This window comes from Halyomorpha halys, unplaced genomic scaffold, assembly GCF_000696795.3.
Source record: "Halyomorpha halys isolate HHAL.00 unplaced genomic scaffold, Hhal_1.1 Scaffold1762.1, whole genome shotgun sequence".
NCBI lineage: Eukaryota > Metazoa > Arthropoda > Insecta > Hemiptera > Pentatomidae > Halyomorpha > Halyomorpha halys.
In genome coordinates this window covers 80585-93304 of record NW_027113534.1, presented here as the reverse complement: position 1 = coordinate 93304, position 12720 = coordinate 80585, and the positions used below count along the sequence as shown (strand labels likewise).

The 12720-nt window shown below is 34.1% G+C and overlaps 2 protein-coding genes across 4 annotated transcripts in view; both read right to left on the bottom strand.

Annotated features, from left to right (window-relative positions):
- Positions 1-8311, bottom strand: part of LOC106690585 (NAD-dependent protein deacetylase sirtuin-2) — a 44361-nt gene extending 36050 nt beyond the window's left edge. The window contains exons 1-3 of one of the 3 annotated variants that reach the window (XM_014436063.3): positions 8125-8311; positions 6426-6603; positions 388-491 (exon numbers count right to left, since the gene is read on the bottom strand). In XM_014436063.3, coding sequence (XP_014291549.1) covers positions 388-491; positions 6426-6567 — 246 coding nt within the window. In that variant the 5' untranslated portion in view covers positions 6568-6603; positions 8125-8311. The other 2 variants (XM_014436061.3, XM_014436064.3) reach the window with 2 other exon arrangements.
- A 935-nt stretch (positions 8312-9246) lies between these two features.
- LOC106690584 (uncharacterized) lies at positions 9247-10677 on the bottom strand. The gene has a single exon (XM_014436060.1). It carries the CDS (start codon positions 10675-10677, stop codon positions 9247-9249), a length of 1431 nt encoding a protein of 476 aa, XP_014291546.1.
- Positions 10678-12720: the final 2043 nt, after the last annotated feature.

Sequence of the window (12720 nt, the reverse complement as noted above, 5' to 3'; positions counted from 1 at the left end):
TTATTATTAGTTTATGGGCAACAGACCATGGAGGCCTAAGTCCTCGCACGATGTATTAGTAAATACATCGTATTTCTACACGATGCATTTACTAATAGATCGCACGTTTCTTGACATTTTTTTTTTTCACAGGGTGGGTTCGTCACTCCCACGCCTATTTTTTGTAAGTGCCACCCATTGGCTAACGGGCCTCACAAATGCCATGGGGGAGGTTGTCAATGAGTTTTGCATTATTTTGTGCTTGAAAAAAGCCCAGGTGGGACCAAGGAATTGATCTGACAACCTGTGGGTTGGTAGACTGGTGCGTTACCACACTGCTACCGCTGAATAAATAGGCAATATTTAGAGAGCGATTGCAAGTTTTAAAATAATAATATAAATAATTACTTGATTAGGTAATTTGATATTTTGAAGCTGAGTTGCTAATTCATCGACCACATCTGTCTCATGAGACATATCATCCCCATGTCTTGAATCAGATTTAGGCTTTTCTGTAAAATAAAAAAAAAACAGAATAGATAAATTCTCAATTAAATATATTTCTAAGAAAAAAAATAAAATTGTGAAAAAAAAAGATAATGGTACAAAGAAATTTGATGAAGTTAGTATCGTTGTCCAGATGATCAGAATGTCAACAACATATAGAACATTGTTATGTTATTGAATTATAACTTTTTCTTGAAATAAAAGCTTTATTCCAATATATATTGCTGACTCTTAGCTATTTATGCAGATAAAATTCTTTACTTATTTTTTACTAAATAATTCAAACTTTACTTATATTAGAACCAACATCATATTCTAACTTCAAATGATATAAAAGGTCTTACTAGCATACTAACATTTTAGAAAGTATTTAAAGAAATAAACTGGTTTGCTCTCTCTCTCTCTCTCTCTCTTTTTTTTTTCCCCTAAGTATTTACTTGTTTTAGTTAATGAAATATTTTTTCTCCTGAAGTTAATACAAAGCTCTTTCCATTATATCCCACCTATCCTTCTCCTTAGTTAAATTGCCCTTAATGAATTTTGATCATTTTGAAAAGTGAAGTTTTGTATTTATGTTTTGAGTCCTCAGAGCTTTTTGTTGCTTAATTTCCATATATTTAAATAACAATTACATTTAGTATAAACCAGATATGTTATTTTAAGTTAGCATAACAGATGGAACATATGATAGCCTTCAGATATATAAAAGAAATTATAATTTTACAGATATACGAGGGCAAGTCAATATTTATCCACAATTTAGTTATATATTTATGTGTATAATGGCAGCACTGTCATTTTACTTTGATGACACATGCTTCGTTTATTTGTTGTTATGTCTATGCAAGTTTCAAGCTGCTAGGTTAGTTTCGTTATTGCTGACGTGCTGTTAATCATGGCTGCTCTGCTTTCTATTTGCACTAAAGAAGAGCAACGTTCAGTAATCCATTTGTTTGTGGTTGGAAGGTGTATCAGGAGCCAAAATTCATCAAAGACTTTTGGTACAGTACGGGAACAGTGTTTTGCCACAACAGAGTGTCTAAGAATAGATTGAAAAATTAAAAAATGGTAGCACAAGTGTTACGCACGATGAAGGAGCCGGACAACTGTTTACCACCACAAATGAAGAAAACATTGAGCGTTCACATGAAATGGTACTTTTAGACAGAAGAGTAACTATTGACAAAGTGGCACATCGTCTGGAAATTTTTTACTCATTTACCTCAGACGAAGCAATGAAAGAAGTAGTACATTCCTGGCTCGCAGCTCAACTGAAAACTTTCTTTTACGAGGGCATTATGAAGCTTGTACAACGATGGACCAAGTGCATTGAAAAGCAAGGGAACTTTGTCAAAAAATGATGTACTAGTAAGTTTCCTATTTCATAACAATAAAATTTTTTAACCATATTGTGGATAATAATTGACTTATCTTCGTAATAATTTAACTAAGGAGGGTAGGGCAGACCTTCCGTTTCCTGGACTTCCAATAATCAACAGCTGTGGTGATTGAAAATGGTAATCCCAATTACTAAATTCTAGTAATAATGATGAATTCCATCCACTGCATCACCCCTCCTCAAGTTAGATGTTGTTTGCAATCACCGATCAAGATACTTTTGTTCCAAAACCGTCAGCGACATGTATACCACATCAATAGGCATTTATCGCAGGAACAAAAAAACGTGTCCGCCATGTCGACTAACAGTTAGATCATTCATTATTCAAGCTGAAGTTTTAGAGTGCAAAACATCACGTGGCATCATGGATATCTTGGAAATATTTCAGAATTGATAGAGTATGTTGTACGGATTTTTTTACATTAAAATTCTTGTAGTTTGTGATACATCTTATTATAACATTGAAAAATTTAATAATAGATTTTTTTTTTAGTCTTATCAACCCATATTATAAAATTAATAATAACAAGAATCTCAGTAATATACCTTCGACAAGTACGAAGAGAAAGCGATTAGTTATTCAATCTTATAGCGATACAGATAGTGACTGCAAGGAAATTGTTTGTCCTGTTCGGAATCAGCGTAGAATTATAGTGTCTGATAATGAAGAAGAAAATGACAGTGTAAATCGTGAAATTAATTTTACATCTGATGAATGGATATGAGAAAATAAGGAAAATGAAAACATAATTTGGCAGTACTCACATGTTCCTAGAATGAACATAGAAAAAGGGAGAATGATTAATATCTTTGCAAATACTAAACCAATTTTTATTAAAAGACTTTTAGAATATCATTGTCACAGAGAGCAATCGTTATGGGAGTCAAACAATAGGAGATATAACCGGAAAATTAAAACAACCTGAAGAATAATGAAGGGATACGAATATAAATGAAATTCATGCTTATTTTGCATTATGAATCTTGATGGCACAAGTAAAAAAGCCGAATGTCCAATCCTATTGGTCAAGAATAAGTATTATGTTTTTTACACTTAGCAAATAATGAAGTTGGAGATAATAATGATGATCATTTATGCAAATTACAAGTTATAATCGATTATCTGAATGAAAAATTTATAAGTATTTATACTCCCAAAGAATATGTGTCATTAGATGAATTTTTCATGAAATATGCCGGTCGAATGTCAAATGAACAGTACAATCTGTCAAAGAGGGCACGTTTTAGAGTTTTATAAGTAGTGCGAGTCTAAATCGGGATATTGTATGAAATTTAAAACATACACAGGCCAAGATAAAGATAAAAATTTAATCACCAGTGCTTTCGAAAATGTTACCACGTTTATGTACACACCAATAGCTAATTTCGGACACACCTTATTTATGGATAATTAGTATTCTTCACCAAACTTTTTTAAAAAATTACAATCCATGCAAATCAAAGCCATAGGGACAGTAAGATGCAATTGAAAGAATATGGCAAAAGAGCTCGCAATGATAAAGTTAAAAAAATCAGAAGCTATTTCAAGATCGCGCAAAGGTATTTTAGCTGCAAAGTGGCAGGACAAAATAGATATATATTGTAATACGCTCTTTTTGAGTAAATAGTATATTTTGATGTATAAAGGGTTTTTGATGTTTTATTTTATGTATCATTTTAATATTGTTCCTTTGTTTTGTTTATCCAAAAAGCAAGCTAACCAATTTTCATTGTCTATAATAAATTTGTGATTCAAAATAAAACCAAGATGGCGGTACGTATCCTTCAGTCAACAAGTCTGTTGAATCAAGGCCATGTTGAGCAGATTCAAATATCATAAAAACTATTTTAACTCTTCCCATCATAATTGAAAATACAGTAAATTTAAGAAAATATAGAAGTCAAGAAATAGTGCTAAAGAATAATATTCAGAAAGTAAATCATTTGCAAAAATCCCTAACTGTTGTGCGACAATCAATGTTTACATGGAACATCGAGGCAGGTTTTGAAATGATGTTTGCACATGTGAAATGATGTTTCCAGGATGAGGAGGTCCTCATCAAATTTCTGTCCAGCAAGAGTGGACAGTTTGAAAAAGGAAGACAACCAAGAAGAATAGGAGACTCTGAGTTTGGATTCCCTGGTGAGAAGACGTCCGTCGGCTGGAAGCAGGAAAGATTGGAAGCCATTGTTGTGAGAGAGACATAGCTTTTTGGAAGGACTGGAAGCCATTTTTGAAGGTAGGGCACAGCATTATAGAAAAGAAGATACCAAGAATCATCAAAAGAAGAGTGTGAAATTGGTTAGTTTTGTTATACCTAAAAATACATACATATGTAAAACAGATATTAATTTATTTAAGTGTTAATAATAAAAGTGTCTGTTTCTGATTGCCTAGAAATCCACCCTGAGATTAAGAGTCTTTTATATTATAAAATTCTATTATCTATTTAATATTAAAGTTTTTAATTTGAGCCCAAGCTATCTCTTTTATATTTGAAAATAATTTAAAAACGATTAAAATTCTTTTTCTTTTATTTTAAATAATTTTAAATTATTACAATATTTATTGTCCACAAAGCATTAAAAAAATTGAAGTGATGGAAATGGAGAAGAAAAGATAGAAAATAATATCACTGTTACAAAGCCCAATATTATGTTGGAATATCATGATGGCATGGATGGGGTAGATCAATAAGATAGCTACTTATCTACTTTTTCAATCCTGAGAAAGTAGATAAAAAAATATTTTTTTACCTAGTGGATACTGCACTTTTTAATGCTTATGTTTAATTTTCAAAGACATCGAATATAAAAAAATACACGTTTTAAAAAATACCAAGCCCCTCAAATTATCTGGAGTGTTCACAGTTTGGCCTGTTTAGCATACTCGAATTAACTCGAGCTTACAAGTTAACGGGTTAAAGCTATGCACTCGTGTCAATGTATCGCCTTATCATACATTATATCATAGAGCGTGGCACGACTACTGAAAGTTGAATCGCAGCGCAAGTGGGTAATGCACAGCTTAGAGATAAGGGGAAATTTGCGCTATACTGCTCATTCAGAAGTTCTGAAAAAGATTATTATGTTGAACTTTTCAAAACACTAGGTAGTCAATGGAGGCGATTTAAAAAAAATACTTTCTGGAGTTTAAGATTAACCACTACAATGGGACCCTTCATAAAACAGAATTTGCAGTTAAAGCTGAATTTTTTCAGTGGCATTCCAACATACTAGCCAACTGATACTAATAAAATACCTGATATGATTGATAAATTTTTCTTAATGAGTACTGCATAATACCTGAGGATAAAAAAATAAAATAAAAAATAACTTGTTTACATAACAAAGAAAATGGTTGTGAATAGTTGGGAAAAAGTATTCATATTCGTATATAAAGATATCAAGTTTTAAAATTAATATGGTCATCATAAATATTATTTTCTAGAAAAAAAACTTGGGATCGAACAGCAACCTCCTCAGATAGTTTAAACAGGGGCAGCAAATAAACTTAGACCTAGGAGGAACCAAACTTTAAACACGATGCAGATAGTAAATTCACAACATAAAAGCGATGATGAATATAATATAACAGTATTATCCGATTTTCAGACTTTTACAAGGCTAATTGTATGGGCTAAACATATACCAAAGGAGTGTTTTTATGAATTGGACTGTATTTCGGAAGAGAATACTATGATCTTTACGGGGGGGGGATGTTATAATCCTCAAATCAGTAGGTAAGGATTACAAAACCCAACTATCATCATTTCAATTCATTTACCTGTTCACCTGGTATACATAAGTGTTCATGAACTTTTTCTTACAACATTATGAACAGAGGAGACAAAATAATTTCATGAAAAATTAACAAGTAAAAATCACAGTATTTTCATGAAATAAATTCCAAATACTTCTAATTATTAAAAAATGAATTACCTAAAAATTACTTGATTCTGAAATGATTATCGGATTAATACAATAAAATGCAGGTAGGTCACTTTTTGGCCCAGAGTAACCTGGAGTGTTAAGCAATATGATTTTAGAAGGCCATACATCATACTTAGGACCAACTCTGATCCAAACATTGCTACAAAATAAATTTTTGATTGGAGAAGTTTGTCGGGGGGTGCGGTCAGCAAAGAACAACATAAATAAACAAAACCATATTTATTTATTTTATGCCGACGTTTCGACCTGAGTTTCAGGTCTTCATCAGGGGTTGTGGCATAGAAGGTATGCTTGTAACAGTTACAAGCCTACCTTCTATGCCACAACCCCTGATGAAGACCTGAAACTCAGGTCGAAACGTCGGCATAAAATAAATAAATATGGTTTTGTTTATTTATGTTGTTCTTTGCTGACCGCACCCCCCGACAAACTTCTCCAATCAAAAATTTATTTTTGCTGACTCAAGTAGGAATTATAACATCCCAAAATGCTTCAATACATTACGGTATATTTATTTCATGTACAAAGTCTTTCATTGTCAAATTTGATGTAAATATAAGATAGTGAATAGAATGAACATATATACCTCTTACTGATGTATCAGTTAATTTTTCAAGTTGTTCTTCAGCATTGGTATTGCTTTTAATCTCATTCTCTTCATCTCCTTGATTTTTATTAGGACCAGTTTCATAATCTTTTGAGGATGCATTATCATTACTTTTCTCCATGGTTGAAATGTCTATTAGATTTCTGGATCAAATATTCTAAAAAAACAAAACAAGTTTTTAAAAATTCATTTTAAATAACAAGTATTGAAAAATAATTATCCAAAATAATGACTTAACACTTCTATAACTGTATTTACTATATTAATGAAAAATTTTTACAAAAGATTTTAATTAAACATTAAAGTTTTTTTAGTAACACTTTTGCTCCGAACTTGATTGGATAAATGGATTCATTGGAGTCTGTTTATCTCTTGAGCAAGTTTGGCGAACAGGAAATGACAGTTTCAAATTAAAGCAGTAATAATAGGATAGTTTCAACATTTTGACTATCATCAAACTCTGATTGGAACAAGCCAAATAATAGTGTTGGTCATAACCCACAATACAATATTGTGCATAAGTGAGTACATGCCCACAGACTGTAATGGAGGGACATTTCTTAAATGTAATTAATTTAAGACAAATGTTCCAAATTTCATATTTTGATTCTTTAAAACGAATTATTTCAAACAGATTAAATCTGATGGCGGAAATTAGAATTACTTATGACACTTCGTAATTTAATAATGACAAATACTTCTCGTTAATATCGCAACAAAGGAATACCCCTAATAATTAACAACTAACTAATAAATAAAAAAATACAAATTTTTGTAGTTTTGTCCAATAAAAAGTTCTTCAAAGAAAAAAAAGTTAAAAAAAATCAAACAAAGAATCGTTCTACAGAATTGATTCACCTGAAGGTGTGAATTTTAGGAAATTGGTTCAGATAGAAGAGTTAAATTTCCCATCCCTTATATTTAGACAAAACAGAAACACAATCTTAAATACAATCAGAAGTAGCCAAAATAAGTAATTTTTTAAATCAAGAACTCTCAGATCATCCAAGAAAAATATATAAACCCAAATAAGCAACTGTTTTAAGTTTAAAAAAATCCTTAGAAAAAAGTCATTTTGAGAACTGAATGGCAAATTATATTACAAGAGGTACAAATTTCTGAAAAATCCAGAGTTTTTTAACATCTTATTTAGTAAAATATAAACATGCCATTAATCTGACAAATGACATAGGAGAAAATTATTTTATTATCTTTAGGTCATTTAAATTTTTTAACAAAATACATCAATATTTATTAGGTTTACTACTAGAATGAAACAAAGTAATACATGGTTAACACAGCTATTACGTTCCAAGAAATATTATAATACATAAACTCTTGATTTTATGAAGATTTTAAACTATAATGATGTTGACCATATTACAAAAATTACAGAAGAAAACATAACTTAATAAAACAAAGTTAAAATATAATATTAACTCACCAAAACTACAATAACCAATAACAATCCAAAACGACTAGATCAAATTGTCGTTCCCTAAACAGTGAATAAGGTATAGATGTCTTAGATATGGAACAAAATAGAAATCCAGTTTCATATAGATTGAAAGTAGTTTTATCGAAGGAGATAAGAATAAATACCAATGTCACAAGAATAATATCAAATTAATCGTAACTTATTAGAAAGCGAGGACACGTCCTCAACGTAAATTCTTACCCTTCTCATCGAAGGGTTATTGATATGTAGTCTCTAGAAGGATTCTATATTGCATTTTAATTCTTATTCGCTGTCACAAATGTAAGAAAGTATGTAGTTGGTTCTCAAATAAATTTCGATTATAGCGATAATGGAGTATTTCATCCAAGAAATGTGTTTGTAGTGACACCGCAACCAGCTGGTCTATACTGTAACTGTAACTACTTGGGCCACCAAACCCGCTATGGGCTGGCATGACGTAATCTACCAGCTACTACGACAAACATCATATATTGAAATACATATTTCTTGTAAATACTTTGATTGTACAAATTAATATCGATGTTATTTGTAGTAATATTCTAAAATGTATTATTAGAAACAAAAAAGATTACAATAGAATCTTCTGAGACACAAAAAGCTAACGTCTTATACAAAGCACCTCTCTATGGCCTCTAATATCTCCATAGATATAAAATAAGGCGACCCGATTGACCAAAGTATGAATACCACCAGCAGGAACAGCCCCTCCCTATTCCTAGTGAGCATCCAGGCAAAGATATGCCATCACTGTCGACACCACCTTCAGCGGACCCGGCAACCATTCTTATAATCCCATCCCGACAAAACAAGATAATCAGATAGCCGGTATATGCACATATCATTTTTCCATTGTATATATTTGTAATTGCTTGTTTCTTTTGTTCTAGGAGGTAGGAAAAAAAAAAAAGACCAAAGTACGAATTTCCTCTTCAGAGAATTCTTCTCCTTAGTAGGCAGTGAGAATTAATACAGATAGGGGATCAGTACATTCTAGTGCCATTTTTGATAAGTTTTTAGTCTTCTAGTTCATTCTGCCTTCTCTGGATTCCTCCTTCTTTCCTCTCGTAAGGACTTATCGTTAGTACTCCTCGGACTTACCTTTGCGACTGCAGGCTTGAAAGTATATGTTACCATACACAAATAAAGGTATTTATGTACACAAAGGGGCAAGAAAGTCGGGTATAGTGTCCGTCATCTATTTTTAGACATCTCTCCTCCCAATGAACCGACATGCTTACCGAATTCATACTAAACATTTTTGTAGCAAAATATTTGAAGTCTCTGCCAATTTATGTTACAACAGACCTTGAATCAGATCATTTACAAGTGAACCTGATATTGGGTGCTGAAACACTCCTTGCCAGAAAAGGACCTGACCCACGGTATCATGAATTGGGACCTATTTAGGGAATATCTTTTAGTGCGTGTTCCTGTGTAACGATAACTCTTCTCCACTGTGTGTAGTGGACTAGCCCAAGAGCTATTGGATGGTCTGCAAATTCCCTCTTCAATCATTTGCTTGAATTCTCGCTTGGCGGCGTTGTACCTCTCCGGCGGCAGGCGGCGTGCTTTGGCTGTGACTGGGGCTCCATGGGTTTCTATATGGTGGACGACGTCGTGCTTTAGCTCTTTGACGAAGGATGTTGGTTGTGTAACGCTAGGGAACTGGCGTAGCAAGGCTGTGTACCATTCACCGGTTGGTACTGAATAAACAGTGGGTACCGGTACCTTAGCTAATCTTCCACGTGTCGTCAATCCTTTTTTTTGGTCCACCAGCTGACATCCAGCGAGATCTACCATAATGTTATAGTGATATAGTAGATCTGCACCTATGATTGGATGACTCACGGTTGCTATTATGAACCTCCGTGTAATTTTGCGCCGAAGACCGAGATCGAGGTTCTGGACTATGCTTCCATATGTGGGAATGGGCGTGCCATTGGCCGCATATAAAGTGAACTGCATGTTCGGCTTTACTTTCTTGTTCTTCACCGGAAAAACAGATATAGTGGCTCCTGTATCTACCAGATATCTGGTCCCGGACTTTTTGTCGACGATGTTATCGCAGCGGCCAATCCTGGATCCCATTAGCATTTTCAGAGTGGCTAATTCCGCTGTAAGGTCATCAATCGCTACCTTAATGTCTTCCATCCTTGAAGAAGCAGGTGCTGAATGCCTCCCCATAATAAAATTACTTGAGGGCTGCTGAATTTCCGCTATTTTATCCCCAATATGTGCCAGCTTCGTGGAATCCGTGTGATCTGTGGCGGCTAAGGTTGCTTTCATTCCCTGAGGTAACCCTCTTAGCCACAAGGTGTTGAGCATATCTGCAGGAACTTTACCTGCGGCCAATAGCTGCATTTCTCGAAGAAACTGCGATGGCCGTTGATCGCCTAGCCTCTGTTCCTCCAATAACTTCGTAATGCTGGAGTGGTCTGAGGGCCCAAAGATGGAGAGTAGCCGCTCTTTTAGCCTCTCGTGTGGCTCAGTGGCAGGGGGGTACCGGGCAAGATCGGCAACCAGCTTTAGAGCTGCTAAATCCAGTTGGGCGATGATCAGCTGAAACTTAGTTTTACTATCAGCTATATGACAAGAGCTGAACACTGCCTCAACTTGTATGAACCACATGTCAGGTTCTTCCCTATAAAATGTGGGTAGCCGAGACAATGTGTTGAGTATTTTCGCCGATTCCACTAATTCCTTTTGCTCCTCCTCACCGGTTAGCAGGTCGATTAAATTGTGCCCATGCATGTTTCACTGGAGTTTAATAAAATTATATGAAAAATAAACGGTAAACTTACGTTCGGGGTCACCACTTTAGTGCGTGTTTCTGTGTAACGATAAAGATGAATCTTTAGTTACGTTCTTTATTTGTCGATACAACAATCTTTACACTTGACATATATAACGAAACATTCATAATTATTATTAACATAACATTCAGTTTTTTTATATAACAACACAAGTTCTTCATAATGAATTAATTGTTATTGATCATATGGCGAGAGGTTTCAAATGGGTTTACCACTAAAACAAATGTAAAATAATGAAACTTTAAATGAATTATAATTAAAAATAGATTTAAAAGAAATATACCAAAGAAATAAAAATGTTGATAATAATTTCGACAGTGGCAAACCCATTTCAAACACTCTCTTTGCAAACGTCAACTATTGCCGCTGAAGACGTTAATCATGCCACCACATCCTAAATACTCATTTGACTGAAATCTGAACATAATTTGGGAGGAGCAGCTGAATTCTTTACTTCAACTAGAAAACAGCTTGGTATTCACAAAATTCAAAAGGTAGTGGTGGTTCATACACCTGTATGAAGTATGCCTCCAGCTTAAGCCAGGCGCTCCTTCACTTTTGATTGGCTGTCTGGATTGTAGTGGACTGTATGAATTTAAAATAATTGGTTTATGGATTTAATGATGAGGATGATGATAGATGTTAATTATACTGATAAGTGTGAACTTACTCCATTCTTCGGTTATTCTTCCTTCATTTCTAGATTTCCTCCCTCTTCCCCCGTTCCGGGAGGCACCTCAGAGTGTCTCTACTCACTCATTTTTGCACTGAAAGGGTGAAGAAAAAGGACTGCTGGTGGCAAAAGAAAATGGCTCATTTCAACATTTACAGACATTTAATTCAAACAAACTAACTTTAACAGATTTTTAGAAAACCTGACAACTTGTGACAACAGTTTGTGGAGACACACTAAGCGACTCTTAAAACAACATGAGGTATCAGTCCCATTGAGAAAAGATGATGGTTCGTGGGCTTTTTCGGATTAGGAGAAATCCGAAACATTCATCTACCATCTTTTAACCCCGGGCATACAGTACGAAGCTAATGTGCAAAAAAGTCTTAGACTCTCCTCTTCCTGCTAAATTCTTTACTCCTTTCAATCATAAAAATGCCATAAAAGTAAGTTCCTGGCAACCTTATTACAGCTGAGGTACTTCAAAAACTCCGCAGAAAATCTTTAGCATTCTTCAAAACCCTATACAACGCTATCTTCTGGAGAACTAAATTCCCTATTCAATGGAAATACTCCACGATTTTATTGATACACGAATCGAACAAAGACAAACATAGATCCCGATTCCTATAGATTTATTGATTTTCTTCCAGTTTTCTCCAAATATTTTGAAAATTTATTGCATGAATGTATTCTTAACATTCTAAACTGACTACAACATGTTTCCCGACCACTAATTTCGCACGTTACATTCCACAACACAACTGCTACACAGGCTCACATACTTCATTTTCTCTGCTCTTGAACTAAAACAATGCGCTTCTGGGGTATGGCAGCTTCTTTTCTAACCAAAAAAGCTCAGTGAACTCATCAATCAAACCAATATTTGCAGGAGTCCCTCAAGGTTCTATACTGGACCCACTTCTGTCATTAATGACACATATGTCTTACCAGCAAACGATAACTTGACTAACCGCGACGTATGCCGACGGCACTACTATTATTACGAGAAACACAGACAACAGTAACATTACAAAATAATCTAAATGACATACAGACCTGGTGTACATAATGGAATATCCGTGCAAATAATAGAAAAGATTAAACACGACAAGTCACATGTCGCATTTACTCTACGACATGAAACCTACTCTTCAGACTTATGACAGAAGATTGAGATGTGGTCCCCACGTCAAAACAAAACTGAGACTATTCTATTCCATACTTAACAGATGTTCTAAATTACCCCTTTGACAGAAACCTATCGTATACAATTATTTACTAAAACCTACATGGACTTACGCCTGT

What these genes read in the sequence shown, in the direction of transcription:
- LOC106690584 (XM_014436060.1), bottom strand. Translation starts at nt 10,677, where the DNA reads ATGCATGGGCACAATTTAATCGACCTGCTAACCGGTGAGGAGGAGCAA.